Source organism: Chiloscyllium punctatum, chromosome 30 (assembly GCF_047496795.1).
Source record: "Chiloscyllium punctatum isolate Juve2018m chromosome 30, sChiPun1.3, whole genome shotgun sequence".
NCBI classification, from domain to species: Eukaryota; Metazoa; Chordata; class Chondrichthyes; order Orectolobiformes; family Hemiscylliidae; genus Chiloscyllium; species Chiloscyllium punctatum.
The window spans coordinates 31602619-31623122 of NC_092768.1; the positions used below are offsets into that span (position 1 = coordinate 31602619).

General features: G+C 44.9%; 1 protein-coding gene across 2 annotated transcripts in view; it reads left to right on the top strand.

The window, feature by feature from the left end:
- The first annotated feature begins 40 nt into the window (after positions 1-40).
- Positions 41-20504, top strand: part of LOC140455386 (cytochrome P450 2K1-like) — a 36784-nt gene continuing 16320 nt past the window's right edge. Inside the window, exons 1-4 of one of the 2 annotated variants that reach the window (XM_072550192.1) lie at positions 41-232; positions 2936-3098; positions 9789-9938; positions 11685-11845. In XM_072550192.1, the coding sequence (XP_072406293.1) occupies positions 41-232; positions 2936-3098; positions 9789-9938; positions 11685-11845 (666 nt within the window). The remainder of the gene's footprint in view (positions 233-2935; positions 3099-9788; positions 9939-11684; positions 11846-20504) is intronic. The other variant, XM_072550193.1, reaches the window with a different exon arrangement.

Below are 20504 nucleotides of genomic sequence, written 5' to 3' on the forward strand. Positions count from 1 at the left end.
ACACCAGTGGCTCCACTTCGTGTGTGGGCACTTGGGCACAATGGCTCTCCTCAAGCTCTTCCCCACAGACTACACCATGGCCCTATCGCTGCTGGCCCTCTTTCTCTTCCTGGTCGTGTCTGTTATTCGGCGGAGAGTTCCCAGGAATTTCCCTCCTGGACCAACTCCACTTCCTCTGATTGGAAACCTGCACCAACTGGACCTCAAGAGGCTGGACTGGTCTCTCATGGGGGTAAGTGAGAATCCTTCACTGGGGGACTGTCTGAGGGATGGGGCGGTGTGAAGGAACAGCTCCCAAGGAGAAGCTCACAGAGACCGAGAGAGACACAGAAGGAGAGAGCCCGGAGCTAATCTGCAATCCGTGATCAGGGAATCTGTTGTCTCTGGGCCTACGATCTCTGAACTTTGCTCAGACTTTGATCCGGGAATGAGTGGGAGGAAAAACAATTGCAAAGGTATATCGCCTCACAACAATTTACACAGCATGAATGAGCTGGTAATTATTTAAGTTAGTTAACTATAAAGTAAACCTAGTCACAATAATTTAAATAAAGCCTGGAACCTGGATTAGAGGTCAGGTCACTACCACTGCGCCACTGGAACCCAAAAGCTGACTGGAGCTTTTCTTCAAAGGGAATTGGAGCACGATGGGCTGAATGGCCTCTTTCTGTGCTCTTATTTTTCCCATGATTCAAAATGAGGTCAAAGGTGGGTCAGAAATGTCAGTAAAGTGTCACAGCTGTCAGGTATCTCCTGGATCAACCTGTTTAGAGATGGTAGGACACATTCTTGGAACACCTGAGGCTTGAACCCAGAACCCCCTGACCCAGAGATAGGGACACTACCCACTGTACCACAACAGCCCTAAAGCCTATTTGACTTGTTTTGGAACCAACCTGTTCAGAGATGCTACTGCACACCCCTGCAGCAGGTGAGGCTTGAACCCAGGCCTTCTGGTACAGGGGGAGGGACACTACAGGAGCCCTAAAGCTGATTTGATGGTTTATTATATCATTGATATCAGGTTCAAATCCAACCTGCTCCAGAGGTGTGTCCTCATCTGTTAAAGAAATTGATTATTTTCTCTGAATAAGTTGTTAAAAATATCGATAATTGCATTCAAAATTAAACTAATTACATACAGGGGATAAGTCTAACTGTATGTGACCAGAGCTAATAACATTAAAGCGTGCTGATTTTTTCAACCAATTAAAACCTGAGACACCTTCGTAGTGAGAGTTGAGTAGAAGATTTGAATAAACCTTTCTGAAAAATTACTTCAGGGCAATGGGAAGGGAAGTGAGTCACTGGTGGATCTTTATTTGTTAAAGTCTGATTTCTGCGTTATTCTACCTCATCGAGCCGTGACATCTCAGTCTTTGTGGGGTTCAGATCCTGTTCCGTGGAGGGAACCCCCCCACCCCCAGGAAATGTTGCCAGCTGCAGCAGCTCTGGAGCTGGAGCAGCAGCCGGCATAACTGTGGTACACGGGTGGGGCTGGGAGCTCCTGGGGGACAGGGCATTGACATTGTGTGGGTCAGCCTGCAGGCCTCATGCTGCATCAGGAGTGCTGGAGTCTGCAGACAGTCAAGGAGGTCCTGGCGAGCAGTGAGGAAGGTCCCCTGAGGGACTAGTGAGAGCGATGGGGCCTCTGGGAAGGCCAGGCGAAGGCTGAACCCAGCACAAGGTGAGGGCTCAGGAGAGGCTGCAGGAGGAGGACTGGGATAACAAGAAACACAAGGAAAGGAAGATTCAGATTCACTTTTCAGGAGGATTAGAATAAGGAGGTAACACTACAGAGGAAAATGCAAAGTAAACAGAGAATTGGAAGAGACAGCCAGCATGAGAACAAGAGCGTACCTCACATGACACCAGGGTCCAGTCCAACAGGTTTCTCTGAGGTCACAAACTTTCAAAGCACTGATCCTTCATCAGGTGAAGGGGCAGCGCTGTGAAAGCTTGTGATTTCAAAACAACCTGTTGGACTATAACCTGGTGTCGTGTGACTTCTGACTTTGTTCACCCCAGTCCAACACTGGCACCTCCACATCATCGAGTAAAACAAATGATAAGATATCACTTCCATTTAGCGTGAGGGGGATTGCAGTAAAATACTGTCACTGTGTCTGTCTGTGAATGCACAGAGTGCGGTAAGCAAGATCAGTGAGGTGCTGGTGCAGAAAGTCATGTGAGAATATGGCCTCATGGTAATGTGGGGCAACTAAATCTGAAATCATGACTGGATCTCAAATATTTGTGGATTGCAGGGAAAGACAAGGAGGGAATGGAGGAAGAATGGAAAGGTTTATGTGGGTTTTTGTTATCGAGTCATACAGCACGGATGCAGACCCTTCAGTCTAACCAGTCCATGCTGACCATAATCCCAAAGTAATCTAGTCCCACCTGCCTGCTCCCGGCCCATCTCCCTCCAAACGTTTCCTATTCATTCACTTATCCAACTCCAGAGTGGAACAACATCTGTTGGTGAGCGTGGGGATAACTTATATTTTTAAAGACTTGCTGTTCAATCGATCTGATAACATTCCCTCCTCAAAGTCACTTTTAATTGTTTTCACAATGTTGCCAGTGTTTGATTTACATAGACTTTGCTCCCATTTGCTATCGGCGAGGGGTCCCAGCCAAAATATCAGAGTCGCTGGTCGGGCATTTTTAAAAAAAAAGACTAATTTCAATCCATTTCTATGGATTGTAGTGGCAAATGGAATGGATTTGTAGCTTTCAGGGGGTCAAGCAGATGGAATGCAAATTGTGGGTCACTTTGCTGGAATCGACAACAGAACAGACGTGAACCAGGACCGGATTGGGGAGCTCGGATTTAAAGCTGAAGGAATTGTCCATTTTTCTCTCATTTGTTTTCTCCCTCTTACAGCTGACCAGGAACGAAACCTTAGTGAAACTATTCTCTCTTTGTTAGCTCGCAGAGAAATATGGAAATGTATTTTCAGTGGAGCTCGGCCCACTGAAGGCAGTGGTGTTGACTGGTTATGACGCAGTGAAAGACGCTCTTGTGAATCACGCTGATCAATTCAGTGGGAGGCCACCCATCCCGATATTTGACGATTATTCATTCCGAACTGGTAACTTGGGACTTCGTCTTTCTCTTTGGTCTCCTCCTCATTTCTCTCAACTTGATGCATCACAGGGATAGATTGTCGATTGTTGGAAAAACCCATCTGGTTCACTAATGTCCTTTAGCAAAGGAATCTTACCTACTTAACTGGTCTGGTGTACATGTGACTCCAGACCCACAACAAATCTTACATATTTACCTGGTCTGGTGTACATGTGACTCCAGACCCACAACAAATCTTACATATTTACCTGGTCTGGTGTACATGTGACTCCAGACCCACAACAAATCTTACATATTTACCTGGTCTGGTGTACATGTGACTCCAGACCCACAACAAATCTTACATATTTACCTGGTCTGGCGTACATGTGACTCCAGACCCACAACAAATCCTACATATTTACCTGGTCTGGTGTACATGTGACTCCAGACCCACAACAAATCTTACATATTTACCTGGTCTTGTGTACATGTGACTCCAGACCCACAACAATGTGGTTGACTCTTAACTACCCTCTGGGCAATTCGGGATGGGTAATAAATGCTGACCTGGCCAGTGACACCCTCATCCCATGGATGAATAAAGAAAAAAAATAAAAATAGGAGGAAATATTTTGGAAGAGTTCTGGCACAGTTCCTCTTTCGGTTTGTTATTCTTCAAATTTCTCACCCTTGTTATGAAGATGTGGGTGTACTGTACCTTTAAGAGACCTGAAAGCTAGCAGAACTATCTGACACAGCACCAAGTGTTCTGGACAAGGTCTAATGTAACATTTGCTTGAACAACTCAGAGAGTCAAAGAGTCATAGAGATGTACAACATGGAAACAGACCCTTGTGTATTTACCCTATCCATGCCCCTAATGATTTTATAAACCTCGATAAGGTCACCCCTCAGCCTCTGATGCTCCAAGGAAAACAGCCCCAGCCTATTCAGCCTCTCCCTGTAGCTCAGATCCTCCAACCCTGGCAACATCCTTGTAAATCTTTTCTGAACCTTTTCAAGTTTCACAACATCTTTCCTACAGCAGGAACACCAATTGACCATGGTATCTTCCCTGACAAGTAGATATTGAATGCAGTATTCCAAAAGTGGCCTAACCAATGTCCTGAAAAGCTGTAACACAACCCCCCAACTCCTAAATTAAGTTCTCCCAGTCTCTCTGAACCTGCGCTCCCCACAGAATTGCATCCTTTAATTCATTTTGCATCTCCTTTATCACTATAGCTGTTCAGGATACTTCCCAATTTTGGTTTAATCTCCATATATTTAAATTGTGCCCTATCCATTTAAGTCTTCGTCATTAATATGTATCAAGAGAAGCATTGGTCCCAGGACCAACCCTTGGACAACTCCCAGTATAAACCTTCCCGCAACCTAAAACAAAACATCATTTCACAGCAGTATCTAATTTCCCACGCAGTCAAACTCCACATTGTCATTGTCTCTTTTATTCCGTGGGGTGTTACTCTAGCACCAAGCCTGCAGCATGACATTTTGTCCAATGTCTTTTGGAAGTCCCTGAATCCACATCAATTGCATTATCACAACCAGCCTTCCTGTTAATTTTCCATGTTGCATCTTTCTCTCACTGCTATTATTAACCTGACAATTGTCAGATTTGCCCCGTATATTGTGTGAGGGGATTACCGTGGTTTTGGAAATGTGTGCCATGATTGGATAGGTGTGTCACATTCTTGAAGAGACTGTCTAAGATGATTGGATAGGTGTGTCACATTCTTGAAGAGACTGTCTAAGATGATTGGTTAGGTGTACCACATTCTTGAAGATACTGTCTGAGATCAGATGGTTAATCCATTTGCCCGCTCACTCGAATGGTGTTGAAATAAGATGTTCCCCGGTATCTTTATGAAATATATATCTGCGACAAATATCCGATATCTGAAAGCTCGGCTCAGTTCCTGAAGAGCAATGATCCGTTTGCTGTTTCTGAGATATCCCTGGGACCTTCATCCCTCCCGTATTGGTCTGATCAGTAACAAGCCATTGCACTTTTTCTTTGTGCGTGTGTCCAGATGCAGCTCGTGTTTGACTGCATGATGGCTCTGGAGCTGTGGATGGACTCACTGTGGAGCATCCACGATGCTGAGGAGGTCGTGGATAGCACGTTTAGTGAACTGGACACACCGCAGGTTAGAATTGCTGAGGGAGACAGTGAATGGGTGACCAAAAGGCAGAAAAAGAGTAGGAAGGCAGTGCAGGTGTCCCCTACAGTCATCTTCCTCCGAAACAGGTATATCATTTTGGATACTGTTGGGGGAGATGGCTCACCAGGGGAGGGCAGCAGTTGCCAGGATCATGGCACCGTGGCAGGCACTGCTGTTCAGAAGGGCGGGAAAAAGACTTGCAGGGCCATAGTCATCAGGGATTCTATTGTCAGGGGAGTAGATAGGTGGTTCTGTGGCCGAAAACGACATTCCCAGATGGTATGTTGCCTCCCAGGTGCTCGTGTCAGGAATGTCATTCTGAAAGGGGAGGGTGAATAGCCAGTTATCTTGCAGCACATTGGCACCAATGATACAAGTGAAAAACAAGATGAGGTCCTGAAAATAGAATTTAGGAAGCTCGGAGAGAAGTTAAAGGACCTCAAAGGTAGTGATCTCAGGATTGCTACCAGTACCATGTGCTAGCCGGGGTAGAAATGAAAGAAGAGGCAGGATGAACATGTGACTTGAGGGGTGGTGTAGAAGGGAGGGGTTCAGATTTGTGGGACATTGGGACCGGTTCTGGGGAAGGTGGGACTATTACAAATTGGACCGTCTACACCTGAACTCGACTGGAACTAATGTCCTTGGGGGAATTTTTGCTACTGCTGTTGGGGAGGGTTTAAACTAATGTGGCAAGGGGCTGGGAAGCTGAAGAGAAGACGAATAGGCAGTGAGGTGGAAAATAGAGACTGTAAGGAACAGGATCATGAAGTTAGCATTACCAAGGGGAAGCGTAGGCAGAGGGCAGATAAATACAAAGGAACTGGTGTTCTGAAGTGCATATGCTTTAATGCAAGGAGTATAGTGGGTAAGGCAGATGGACTTATATATATTGGTGTCTGGGAGTATGACGTTATTGCGATCGCAGAGACTTGGTTGAAGGAAGGGCATGATTGGCAATTAAATGTTCCAGGATAAAGATGCTTCAGACAGGACACGGAGGGAAGTAAAAGGTGGGGGAAGGAGTTGCATAGCTGGTCAGGGATGATATCACGGCTGTGCTAAAGGAGAACACTATGGAGGGCTTGAGCAGTGAGGCATTATGGGTTGAACTGAGAAATAAGAAGGGTGCAGTTACATTGTTGGGGCTGTCCTCTTGGCCTCCCAGCAGTGAGCATGAGGTAGAAGAACAAATAGGGAAACAGGTTATGGAAAGAAGTAGAGGCAATTGCGTAGTGGTGATGGGGGATTTTAATTTTCCAAATCTTAACTGGGATACACTCAGTGTCAGACGTCTGGATGGGGCAGAACTTGTAAAGAGCATCCAGGAAAGTTTTCTAGAGCAGTATGTCAATAGACCAACAAGGGAAGGGGCCATATTGGACCTGGTGTTGGGGAATAAGCCAGGCCAGGTGGTAGAAGTTGCAGTGGGGGACCTTTTTGGGAATTGTGACCACAATTGTGTAAGTCTTAGAATACTTGCAGACAAAGATGAGAGTGGTCCTAAGGGAAGATCAAGGCCAAGCCCAATTATATCAAAATTCGGCAGGATCTGGGAAATGCAGATTGGGAGTAGCTATTTGAAGAGAAATCCACATTTGATATATGGGAGGCTTTCAAAGATATGTTGAAGATAGTGCAGGATAGGCATGTCCCTTTAAAAACGAGGGATAGGAAAGGCAAGATTCGTGAACTGTGGATGACAGTAGAAATTGTGCGACTAGCCAAGAGGAAAAGGGAAGCATACATAAGGTCCAGACAGCTGAGAACAGAACAGGCCTTGGTGGAATATTGGGAAAATAGGACCAACCTTAAATGAGGAATCAAGCAGCTAAAAGGGGTCATGAAATAACCTTATCAAGCAGAATTATGGAGAATCCCAAGATCTTTTATTCATATATCAGAGGCAAGACAGTAACTAGATAGAGTGGTCAAGAAGGCGTATGGTATGCTTGCCTTCATCAAATGGAGTATTGAGTATTAGAGCTGGCAGGTCATGCTAAAATTGTACAAGACTTTGGTTCAGCCGCATTTAGAACACTGTGTATAGTTCTGGTCACCACATGTGGATGCTTTGGAGAGGGTGCAGAGAAAGTTTACCAAGATGTTGCCAGGGATGGAAGGTGTTAGCTATGAAGAGAGGTTGAGTAGATTAGGATTGTTTTCATTAGAGAAAAGGAACTTGAGGGGGTACTGATTGAGGTCTACAAAATCATGAAGGATATAGACAGGGTGAATAGAGAGAGATAAGCTTTTTCCCAGGATGAGGTACTCAATAACGAGAGGTCAGGTGTTCAAGGTGAGAGAAGAAAAGTTGAAGGGGGATACACACAGAAAGTTCTTTACACAGAGGGTGGTAGGTGCCTGGAACACGTTGCCAGTAGAGGCAGGCACGGTAGATTCATTTAAGGTGTGTCTGGATAGATGCATGAGGAGGTGGGGAGCAGAGGGATCCAGATCCTTAGGAATTGGGTGATAGGTTTAGACAGTGGATTTGGATCGGCACAGGCTGGGCTGAAGGGCCTGTTCCCGGGCTGTAAATTTTTTTTGTTCTTTGGTCTGCACCTTCACCAGTGTTTGCCCTCTGATGAATTTGACTGTGATTTTGTACATTAGGCAGCTGCATTGTCGAGCTCTGCAATGGTCTTCCCTCTCAATGATCATCCACAGTCGTTTCCTTCATGAAAGTTGAAATGGATAACCCACCCATTCCCTCAACTCTCCTCCCTACTGCTTCTGAGAGAAGAGGTTTAAGCAGTGCAAATATTAAATATTCAGACAATCTGATAAGCTAATCTCCTGCAAAGGTCATGGTCAAACCTGTGAGTATTATTTCCTGAAAACAACAGGAGAGGTCAGTGTTCTCTCATCTATCAGTTTGGGGGCATTGACTTCAGCCTGAAGATAAATCATTTACTTTCCCATACCATTGAGTGATCTTTCCTTAACATGTTAAAATAAAATAGGAGAGTATAATTAACTAGAAAATGGGCAAGGGCATGTTGATCGAGGAAATAATTTTAGTGTTAACCAGGTGACATCAGATCGAGTGCTCCTCATTCTCCTGTCCTGAATCTTTCAACATTAAAAACAGGGGAATATAATGGTAATATTCCCATATTCCTAAATCCTGGAGCCCCACACTAATGTTCCAGAGACATGAGTTCAAATCCCACCAAGGCAGCTCAGGAAACTTGAAATAAATTAGTTCATAAATCTCAAATAAAAACTCATCTGCTGAGCGATTATCACAAAAATGCTGGATGATTGTAAAAACCCATTAATGTTCTTCAGGAGAGGCAATCTGCTCTCTCCACCCAGTCTGGTCAATGACGTGCATCTACCTGTCAGAGTGTTTTTCTCAAACTGCTGTCAGTCACTCCCATTTTCTCACATTGTATACGACAGCCAATTTGCACACAGCGAGCTCCAACAGACAGCAATGTGAAAGTGACCATCCAATCTGATTTCTGGGATGGTGACTGTGGGCTTGAAGACCAGGAATAACATCCCTACTCTTCGTCAAAACAGTGTTGTGATGATCTTTTATATCATCCCGAACAGACAGTTCATGACTTTGTCTCAAATAATACACGGCAGCTCAACAATGCAATAATCAATGTGTCATCTACAGGAGCACAAGCACTGATTTTTGTGCTCAGGCTGAGAGTCAAAATGAACCCAGAACCTTGTGACCCAGAGGCTAAGGTGCTACAAAAGTATCACCATCTTGTCCAAACCCCGAATGTGATTGAGCTTCCTCTTGTCATTTAAATTCCAGTGATCGGATCTCGAGCTGATCCCTCCCTTGGTTAAGCTGCTGGGTTGACAATCAAACCCAGTTACCTTCCTACTTTTTATTTGCTGTTGAGATTGGCCGGTTGCCAATGTCCTGCTGACTCAAGGTACTGCACTCCTTTCCCACGTGTCTCTGGATAATAATCATTGAATACCTGGCACAAGGAATGGTCCTGGAAATCATCCAGACTTTCTGTGGGCTTTATCAACCTAACCTCCCCGTGTGTCAACAATTCTTCTAACTCCATAAATGTTGCTCAAGTGCCATAACATTAACCTGCACGTGAAATGTTCGAGCCGGCCAATGTTTGGTCAACAAATGTAACTCCTTACTGGATTGGCTTGTTTTAGCTTGGGATCATCTTAAATATGAACTGACAGACACTGAAATTGGGTGGGTTAATGGTTAAAATTAAATCAGGGGGAGGATGAGATTTGGTTCTGTGTCTCTCATTACGATGGAGAATGCAGAGCCTGGGAGGGTGGTGGAAGAATGGTCAATAGGAACCTCCAAACGGAATAGGCCAGACACTGAGAATGACAAGTGAGAGGTTAGACTAATGGGCTCACTCCCCCAAAGAGCACTCATGGATACAATGACCTTCCTCTTGGTTGTAGAATGGTGTAATTCTCAGGAAAGGAAAGGGTGTTAGAAACCTGGGGTTTGGCAGCACTCACAGCAGAACCTGTGTACAATATTTGATCAGCTTTTCGTGTGTCACTTTCAGGTGTGATATTCAGTGACGGGAAGTTGTGGCGGGAGAACCGAAAGTTTGTGATCTCAGCTCTCCGAGGCTTTGGCATGGGCAAGAAATCCATTGAAGACAGGATCAGTGAAGAGGCCAGCTTTCTTGTTAATGTGTTTGAGAGTCACAAGGGTGAGTGCTTGGTGGGACATGACATGCTGGGATTCATGGTTCCCTCGAAATTGACATCTATAGAAAAGATTTTCACTTGATTAAAAGTGAGGTTTCTTCAGTTGCATTAATACTGTTTGGGGCAGTCAAATGTGAGCAGGCCCCAGAAACACTGGCCTTTGATGGACATTAATTCCACTAAAGGGTATAGCAGTTCAAAACTGCATCATCAGCTTCATCACACTAAGGATGATTAGTCTCTGTGTGATGTACTCCATTCACAAAGTCTTTCACCACTGTTGGACACTTTAAGTTAGGTTAGATTCGAAATATCCTTTGTTTGTTTTCGAGTCATGGAATCATAGAGATGTACAGCACAGAAACAGACCCTTCACTCCAACTCGTCCATGCTGACCAGATATCCCAACCTATTCTCGTGCCATTTGCCAGCATTTGGCCCATATCCCTCTAATCCCTTCTTATTCATATACCCATCCAGATGCCTTTTAAATGCTGTAATTGTACCAGCCTCCACCACTTCCTCTGACAGCTCATTCCATACACACACCACCCTCTGTGAAAAGGGCACCCCTTAGGCAAGTTTTAAATCTTAACCCTCTCAGTTTGAACTTTTGCCTCCCGTATAGACTCCCTTATCCTGGGATAAAGACCTTGTCTATTCACCCTATCTATGCCCCTCATGATTTTATAAGCCCCTATAAGGTCACCCCTCAGCCTCCAATGCTCCAGGGAAAACAGCCCCAGCCTATTCAGCCTCTCACTATAGCTCAAACCCTCTAACCCTGGCAACATCCTTGTAAATCTTTTCTGAACCCTTTCAAGGCACAGAACATCCTTCCTAAAGAATGGAGACCAGAATTGAATGCAGTATTCCAAAGTGGCCTAACCAATGTCCTATACAGCCACAACATGACCTCCCAACTCCTGTACTCGATACTCTGACCAATAAAGGAAAGCATACCAAATGCCTTCTTCACTATCCTATCTACCTGTGACTCAACTTTCAAGGAGCTATGAACCTTCACTCCAAGGTCTCTTTGTTCAGCAACACTCTCCAGGACCTTACCAATAAGTGTACAAGTACTGCCCTAATTTGAATTTCCAAAATGAAGCACGTCACATTTAACTAATTTAAAATCCATCTGCCACTCCTCGGCCCATCTGATTAAGGTCCTGTTGTACTCTGAGGTAGCCTTCGTCACTGTCCGCTACACCTTCAATTTTGCTGTCATCTGTGCACTTACTAACAAAGCAGGAAAGGAGGGGAACTGGTCAAGGTAATTAAATTCCTGGCCAGAAGTTCTTTTTCAAAATAATTTGGTCATAAAACATTTGTTTTTAATGATTCGTAAAGAGTAGCAATTTATGAACATTACCACAGTGGGAATTGTCCAGGAAGTTCAAAGATTTGATGAGCAATTGTTGTGCTCCCCAGTACCATTTGATGGATCCTCAGTGCAGTCACGTTGGTGAAAGAGAATCGAAGATTTTGGAACAATCAAATGTAGCAGCCTTGGAGCTGAATTGAACTGAAATCACCCTAATCCTGACCCTCGATTCACATAAAATGCTGGCTCCCAGCACAAAGTGTGTACAATATGTTGTGATGGATTCCATCACAGATAGAATCTTGTATCAGTAAACTGCATCTCATCTAACTTGAGCTTTTTAAAAGAGAACAATACTGGAAGTATTTGTGGTATTTCCAGCTTTAGTTTTTCTCTGAAATACTATGTTTGTTCACAGGTCAGCCTTTTGAAACAGCACAGATATTGAATTCGGCCGTGAGCAATATTATCTGTTCCATTCTATTTGGAGATCGCTTTGATTATGACGACAAAATATTTAACTCCCTCACAAACATGAACAATGAGATGACGACATTGGCTGGAACAGCTTCAATACAAGTAATTATCTTTCCGTATTACTGTACTTGGGGCGATTATTTGCAATTTGGTGTCCATAATGATCCCCTCATCACTCCAATGTCAAACAATGACCATCTCCAGTAAGATTCCTACAGTTACCTGGATTACATCTCTTCCCACCCTACCTCCATTGTTCCCGATGCAGTCTCTTTTACATTGGGGAGACTGGACGCCTTCTCGCAGAGCGCTTTAGGGAACATCCTCGGGACCCCCGCACCAATCAACCACACCGCCCTGTGGCCCAATATTTCAACTCCCCCTCCCACTTTGCCGAGGACATGCAGGTCATGGGCCTTCTCCACCGCCGCTCCCTCACCACCCGCCTGGAGGAAGAATGCCTCATCTTCCGCTTCGGAACACTTCAACCCCAGGGCATCAATGTGGATATCACCAGTTTCCCAATTCCCCTCCCCCCCACCTTACTCCAGTTCCAACCTTCCGTGGCCTGTCCAACCTGCCAATCTTCCTTCCTACCTACCTACCCACTCCACCCTCCTCTCTGACCTTCATCCTCACCTCCATCTACCTATTGCACTCTTGGCTACCTTCTCCCCACCTCCACCCCCCTCCCATTTATCTCTCCACCCCGGAGGCTCTCTGCCTTAATTCCTGACGAAGGGCCTTTGCCCAAAACGTCGATTTACCTGCTCCTTGGATGCTGCCTGACCTGCTGTGCTTTTCCAGCATCACTCTAATCTAGACTCTGATCTCCATCATCTGCAGTCTCACTTTACCATCTCCAATAAGAGACAATCTAACCACTATCCCTTGGCATTCAGTGTTGCCATCACTGAATCCCCACTGTCAAACATCCTTGGGTTCACCATTGATCAGAAACTTAACTGGGCTTGCTACATAAGCACAATAGCTACAAGAGCAGGTCAGAGACTGGCAACAGTGCGATGAGGAACTCACCTCCTGACTCCCCAAAGCCTATCCACCAATTACAAGGCACAAGTCAGGAGTGTGATGGAATACTCCCCACTTGCCTGGATGGGTGCAGCTCCAATGACACTCAAGAAGCTTGACACCATCCAGGACAAAGCAGCCCCCGCTTGATTGGTAGCAAATCCACAAAACCCCACGTCATCTACCCCCGACGCTCAGTAGCAGCAGTGTGTGCCATCTTCAGGAAAAACTGCACAAATTCACCAAAGATTGTCAGACAGAACATTCCAAACCCCCAACCACTTCCATTTAGAAGCACAAGGACAGCAGATACATGGGAACACCACCTCCTGCAAGTTCCCCTCCAAGCCACTCACCATCCTGACTTGTTCCTTCACTGTCGCTGGGTCAAAACCCTGGAATTCCCTCCCTAATGGAATTGTGGGTCTTCCTACAGCAGGTGGACTGCAGCGGTTCAAGAAGGCAGCTCACCCCCCCACCTTCTCAAGGGGGCAACTAGGGACAGGCAATAAATGCTAGGTCTCTGAGTGAATAGAAAAACCTGAGCTATTACAGGTTCAGAGTGTTTTTAACGTTATGTTTCAGTCAATTATATTAACATGTGAGGGTCCCTGACATGGAATAAATTCACATGTAAATGCTGAAAAAGTAAGATTTATGTAAATCATTTTACATAATTGTTACTTGACTCTGACATCAATGAGAGAGAAGATACCAGTCTAGAATGACTATGTGAACAGAGAGGTCTCAGATACTACACTAGCGAGCTGTTTTAGAGATCCAGTGTGCAGATATAAAGAAAGGAGTGTTACAGTACATAAGGAGTTGAAAACCCTCAATAGAGATGGGGTGGATGCAGCCACAGGGAGAGTGTTCTATCCAGGCCTCTCACAGCCAAAACTGCTTCTGACTGGCAGCTGAAAGTGTAGGTCACTATGTTGGTTTAAAGCACATGGTGACAGTGAGGGATAAAGCCCCCAGAGACAGGATCTGGTGTTAGGAGAGGGAGCTGGGGACACAACAACATAAAAAGGGAAGACGGAAGGATGTTGTGAAGCTTGAAAGGATTCAGAAAAGATTTGTAAAGACATTGCCAGGGTTGGAGGATTTGAGCTATAGGGAGAGGCTGAACAGGCTGGGCCAGTTTTCCCTGAAGCATCGGAGGCTGAGGAGTGACCTTACAGAGGTTTATAAAATTATGAGGGGAATGGATCGGGTAAATAGGCAAGGTCTTTTCCCTGGGGTGGGGGAGTCCAGAACTAGGGGGCACAGGTTTAGGGTGAGAGGGGAAAGATATAAAAGGGACCTAAGTGGCAATGTTTTCAGACAGAGGGTGATGTGTGTGTGGAATGAACTGCCAGAGGAAGTGGTGGAGGCTGGTACAATTACAACATCTAAAAGGCATCTGGATGGGTACTTGAATAGGAAGGGTTTAGAGGGATATGGGCCAAGTGCTGGCTGCAGATGAATACATGGCTGAGGAGCTGGTATATGGGAGAAGGATTCACATTTTTGGATCATTGGAATCTCTTTTGGGGTAGAAATGACCAGTGCAAGAAGGACGGATTGCACCAAAATTGGAAGGGGACTAATATACTGGCAGGGAGATTTGCTAGAGCTGCTCGGGAGGATTTTAACTGGTAAGGTGGCGGGCTGGGACCCAGGGAGATAGTGAGGAACGAGATCAATCTGAGACTGGGATAGTTGTGAACAGAAGCGAGTCAAACAGCCAGGGCAGGCAGGGACAAGGAAGGACTAATACATTAAACTGCATTTATTTCAATGTAAGGATCCTAACAGGGAAGGCAGATGAACTCAGGGCATGGTTAGGAACATGGGACTGGGATATCATAGCAATTACAGAAATGTGGCTCAGAGTTGGGCAGGACTGGCAGCTTAGTGTTCCAGCATACAAATACTACAGGTAGGATAGAAAGGGAGGCAAGAGAGGAGGGGGAGTGATGTCTTTGACAAGGGATAGCATTACAGCTGTACTGAGGGAGGATATTCACAGAAATACATCCAGGGAAGTTATTTTCACGGAACTGAGAATTAAGAAAGGGACGATCACCTTATTGGGATTGTATAATAGACCCCCTGATCATCAGAGGGAAGTTGAGAAACAAACTTGTAAGGTGATGTCAGCTATCTGTAAGAATAATAGGGTGGTTATAGTAGGGGATTTTAACTTTCCAAACATAGACTGGGACTGTCATAGTGTTAAGGGTTTAGATGGAGAGGAATTTGTTCAGTGTGTACAACAAAATAAAGCAGGGCAGGTGACTGAGTGTAGTGGGGGAGCACTTTGGGTCCAGAATATTTTAATTCTATTAGATTTAAAATAGTGATGGAAAAGGATAGACCAGATCTAAACGTTGAAGTTCGAAATTGGAGAAATGTCAATTTTGATGGTATTAAGCAAAAACTTTCAAAAACTGACTGGGGGCAACTGTTCGCAGGTAAAGGGACGGCTGGAAAATGGGAAGCCTTCAGAAATGAGATAACAAGAATCCAGAGAAAGTATATTCCTGTCAGGGTAAAAGGGAAGGCTGGTAGGAATAGGGAATGCTGGATGACTAAAGAAATTGAGGATTTGGTAAAGAAACAGAAGGAAGCATATGTCAGGTATGGACAGGATATATCAAGTGAATTCTTAGAAGAGTCGAAAGGCAGTAGGAGTTTACTTAAGAGGGAAATCAGGAGGGCAAAAAGGGGAGATGAGATAGCTTTGGCAAATAGAATTAAGGAGAATCTAAAGAGTTTTTACAAATACTTAAGTACAAAAGGGTAACGAGAGAGAGAATAGGGCCCCTAAATGATCAGCAAGGCAGCCTTTGTGTGGAGCCACAGAAAATGGGGGAGATACTAAACGAGTATTTTCCATCAGTATTTACTGTGGCAAAGGACATGGAAGATACATAATGTAGGGAAATAGATGGTAACATCTTGCAAAATGTCCAGATTACAGAGGAGGGAGTGCTGGATGTCTTGAAACGGTTAAAGGTGGATAAGTCCCCAGGACCTGATCAGGTGTACCCTAGAACTCTGTGGGAAGCTAGGGAGGTGATTGATGAGCCTCTCGCTGAGATATTTGTAACATCGATAGACACAGGTGAGGTGCCGGAAAACTGGAGGTTGGCTAGTGGTGCCACTGTTTAAGGAGGGTGGTAAGGACAAGTCAGGGAACTACAGACCACTGAGCCTGGCATCAGTGGTGGACATGTTGTTGGAGGGAATCCTGGGGGACAGGATGTACATGTATTTGGAAAGGCAAAGACTGAATGGCGATTGTCAACATGGCTTTATGCATGGGAAATCATGTCCCACAAACTTGATTGAGTTTTTTGAAGAAGTAACAAAGAGGATTGATGAGGGCAGAGCAGTAGATATGATCCATATGGACTTCAGTAAGGCATTCAACAAGGTTTACCATGGGAGACTGATTAGCAAGGTTAGATCTCATAGAATACAGGAACTGGCTCAAAGGTAGAAGACAGAGGGTGGTGGTGGAGAGTTGTTTTTCAGAATGGAGGCCTGTGACCAGTGGAGTGCCACAAGGATCAGTGCTGGATCCTCTACTTTTTTGTCATTTACATCAATGATTTGGATGTGAGCATAAGAGGTACAGTTAGTAAGTTTGCAGATGACACCAATATTGGAGGTGTAGTGGACAATGAAGAAGGTTACCTCAGATTACAACAGGACCTTGACCAGATGGGCCAATGAGCTAAGAAGTGGCAGATGGAGTTTAATTCAGATAAATGTAATGTGCTGCATTTTGGGAAAGCAAATCTTAGCAGGACTTATACACTTAATGGTAAGGTCCCAGGGAGTGTTGCTGAACAAGGAGACTTTGGAGTGCAGGTTCATAGCTCCTTGAAAGTGCGGTTTCAGATAGATAGGATAGTGAAGAAGGCTTTTAGTATGCTTTCCTTTATTGATCAGAGTATTGAGTACAAGTGTTGGGAGGTCATGTTGTGGCTGTACAGGACATTGGTTAGGCCACTGTTCGAGTATTACATGCAATTCTGGTCTCCTTCCTATTGGAAGGATGTTATGAAACTTGAAAGCATTCAGAGAAGATTTACAAGGATGTTGCCAGGCTTGGAGGATTTGAGCGATGGGGAGAGGCTGAACAGGCTGGGGCTGTTTTCCCTGGAGTGGACATGGATAGGATAAATAGACAAAGCCTTTTCCCTGGGGTGGGTGAGTCAAGAATTAGAGGGCATAGGTTTAGGGTGAGAGGGGAAAGATATAAAAGAGACCCAAGGGGCAACTTTTTCACGCAGAGGATGGTGCATATGTGGAATGAGCTGCCAGAGGATATGATGGAGGCTGGTACAATTGCAACATTTAAGAGGCATTTGGATGGGTATATGAATAGGAAGGGTTTGGAGGGATATGGGCCGGGTGCTGGCAGGTGAGATTAGATTGGGTTGGGATATCTGATCGGCATGGACGGGTTGGACCGAAAGGTCTGTTTCCGTGCTGTACAGCTCTCTGACTCTGTGACTCTAAGTGGGACTAGATTAGACAATAGACAATAGAGAATAGGTGCAGGAGTAGGCCATTCTGCCCTTCGAGCCTGCACCACCATTCAATATGATCATGGCTGATCATCCTTAATCAGTATCCTGTTCCTGCCTTATCTCCATAACCCTTGATTCCACTATCCTTGAGAGCTCTATCCAACTCTTTCTGAAATGAATCCAGAGACTGGGCCTCCACTGCCCTCTGGGGCAGAGCATTCCACACTGCCACCACTCTCTGGGTGAAGAAGTTTCTCCTCATCTCTGTCCTAAAAGGTCTACCCCGTATTTTTAAGCTGTGTCCTCTGGTTCGGCACTCACCCATCAGCGGAAACATGTTTCCTGCTGCCAGAATGTCCAATCCTTTCATAATTTTATATGTCTCAATCAGGTCCCCTCTCTGTCTTCTAAATTCAAGGGTATACAAGCCCAGTCGCTTCAGTCTTTCAGTGCAAGGTAGTCCTGCCATTCCAGGAATTGACCTTGTGAACCTACGCTGCACTCCCTCAATAGCCAGAATGTCTTTCCTCAAATTTGGAGACCAGAACTGCACACAATACTCCAGGTGTGGTCTCACCAGGGCCCCGTACAGCTGCAGAAGAACCTCTTTGCTTCTATACTCAATCCCTCTTGTTATGAAGACCAGCATGCTATTAGCCTTCTTCACTACCTGCTGTACCTGCATGCTTACCTTCATTGACTGGTGTACTAGACCACCCTGATCTCTTTGTACTGCCCCTTTACCTAAATTGATTCCATTTACAATATATATTGTAAAAAGCTGTGGTCCCAGCACTGATCCCTGCAGTACCCCACTGGTCACTGTCTGCCATTCCGAAATGGAGCCGTTTATCACTACTCTTTGTTTCCTCTCCAAGTTCTAATCCAAGTTAGTACTTTGCCCCAATACCATGCGCCCTAATTTTGCTCACTAACCTCCTACGTGGGACTTTATCAAAAGTTTTCTGGAAGTCCAGGTACACTACATCTACTGGATCTCCCTTGTCCATCTTCAGAGTTATATCCTCAAAAAATTCCAGAAGATTAGTCAAGCATGATTTCCCCTTCATAAATCCATGCTGACTCTGACCTATCCTGTTACTAATATCCAGATGTGTCGTAATTTCATCCTTTATAATAGACTCCAGCATCTTTCCCACCACTGAGGTCAGACTAACTGGTCTATAATTTCCTGCTTTCTCTCTCCCACCTTTCTTAAAAAGTGGTACAACATTAGCCACCCTCCAATCCACAGGAACTGATCCCAAATCTATTGAACTGTGGAAAATAATCACCAACGCATCCACATTTTCTCGAGCCACCTCCTTCAGTACCCTGGGATGTCGACCATCAGGCCCCGGGGACTTATCAACCTTCAGACCTAACAGCCTCTCCAACACCAATTCCTGGCAAATATAAATTCCCTTAAGTTCAGGTCCTTCAGCCACTGTTACCTCAGGGAGATTGCTTGTGTCTTCCCCAGTGAACACAGATCTGAAGTACCAATTCAATTCTTCTTCCATTTCTTTGTTCCCCATAATATATTCCCCTGTTTCTGTCTTCAAGGGCCCAATTTTAGTCTTAACCATTTTTTTGCCTTTCACATACCTAAAAAAGCTTTTACTATCCTCCTTTATATTTTTGGCCAGTTTACCTTCGTACCTCATTTTTTCTCTGCGTATTTCCTTCTTAGTAATCCTCTGTTGTTCTTTAAAAGCTTCCCAGTCCTCTGTTTTCCCACTCATCTTTGCTATGTTATACTTTTTCTCTTTTAACTTTATATGTTTCTTAACTTCCCTCATCAGCTATGACCACCCATGCCTGCTCCTAGGATCTTTCTTCCTTTTTAGAATGAACTGATCCTGCATCTTTCGCATTATACACAGAAATAGCCACCATTGTTCCTCCACTGTCATCCCTGCTAAGGTATGGCACCAATGAACTTTGGCAGCTCCTTCCTCATAGCTCCATAGTTCCCTTTATTCAACTGAAATATTGTCACTTCCGATTATACCCTCTCCCTCTCAAGTTGCAGATTGAAGCTTATTGTATTATGGTCACTACTTCCCAATGGTTCCTTCACTTCGAGGTCTCTGATCAATTCTGGTTCATTGCACAATACCAGATCTAGAATTGCCTTCTCCCTGGTAGGCTCCAGCACCAGCTGTTCTAAGAATCCATCTCAGAGGCACTCCACAAAGTCTCTCTCTCCTGATTCTGCCATCTACCTGCATGTTGAAATCCCCCATAACAACTGTAGTAACATCTTTGCGACAGGCCAATTTCAGCTCCTGATTTAACTTACATCCAACATCCAGACTACTGTTTGGGGGCTTGTAGATAACTCCCAAGAGGGTCTTTTTACCCTTAGAATTTCTCAGCTCTATCCATACTGACTCTACATCCCCTGATTCCAGGTCCTCCCACGCAAGGGACTGAATATCATCCCCTACCAATATGGCCACCCCACCCTCTCTGCCCGTCAGTCTGTCCTTATGATAGCACGTGTAGCCTTGAATGTTCATTTCCCAGGCCCTGTCCACTTGAAGCCATGTCTCAGTTATCCCCACAATATCGTATCTGCCAATTTCCAAAAGAGCCTCAAGTTCATCCATTTTATTTCTAATGCTTCGTGCATTCATATATAGTATTTTTAATTTGTTATTGCCCTCATCCTTCCCATCAACTCCTATTTCACTCAACCTTACAGCATGATCCCTTTTTGAGTTTTCTGCCTCATTGATACAGTTGTCTTTCTTGACTTCTCTTGTTCTAACTTTCCCTTCAATTTCCTTCTTAAACATCCAGTTTGTCCCCTCCCCCCCGCTACTTAGTTTCAACGTAGCTGTGTTGCACTAGCAAACCTGCCTGCCAGAATGCTGGTCCCTAACCTATTAAGGTGCAAACTGTCTCTCTTGTATAATTTATGCTTACCACAAAACATACCCCAGTGATCCAAGACTTTAAATCCTTGCTTCCTGCACCAGTTCCCCAGCCACACGTTCAAGTCCATTATCTCCCTGTTCCTGGCCTCTCCAGCCCGAGGAACTGGAAGCAAACCAGAGATAACCACCCTGGACGTCCTACCTTTCAGCCTTCTTCCTAGTTCTCCGAAGTCCCGCTGTAGTGTGTTGCTCCTCTTCTTCCCCACATCATTTGTACCTACATGTACCACCACCTCTGACTCTTCACCTTCGTCC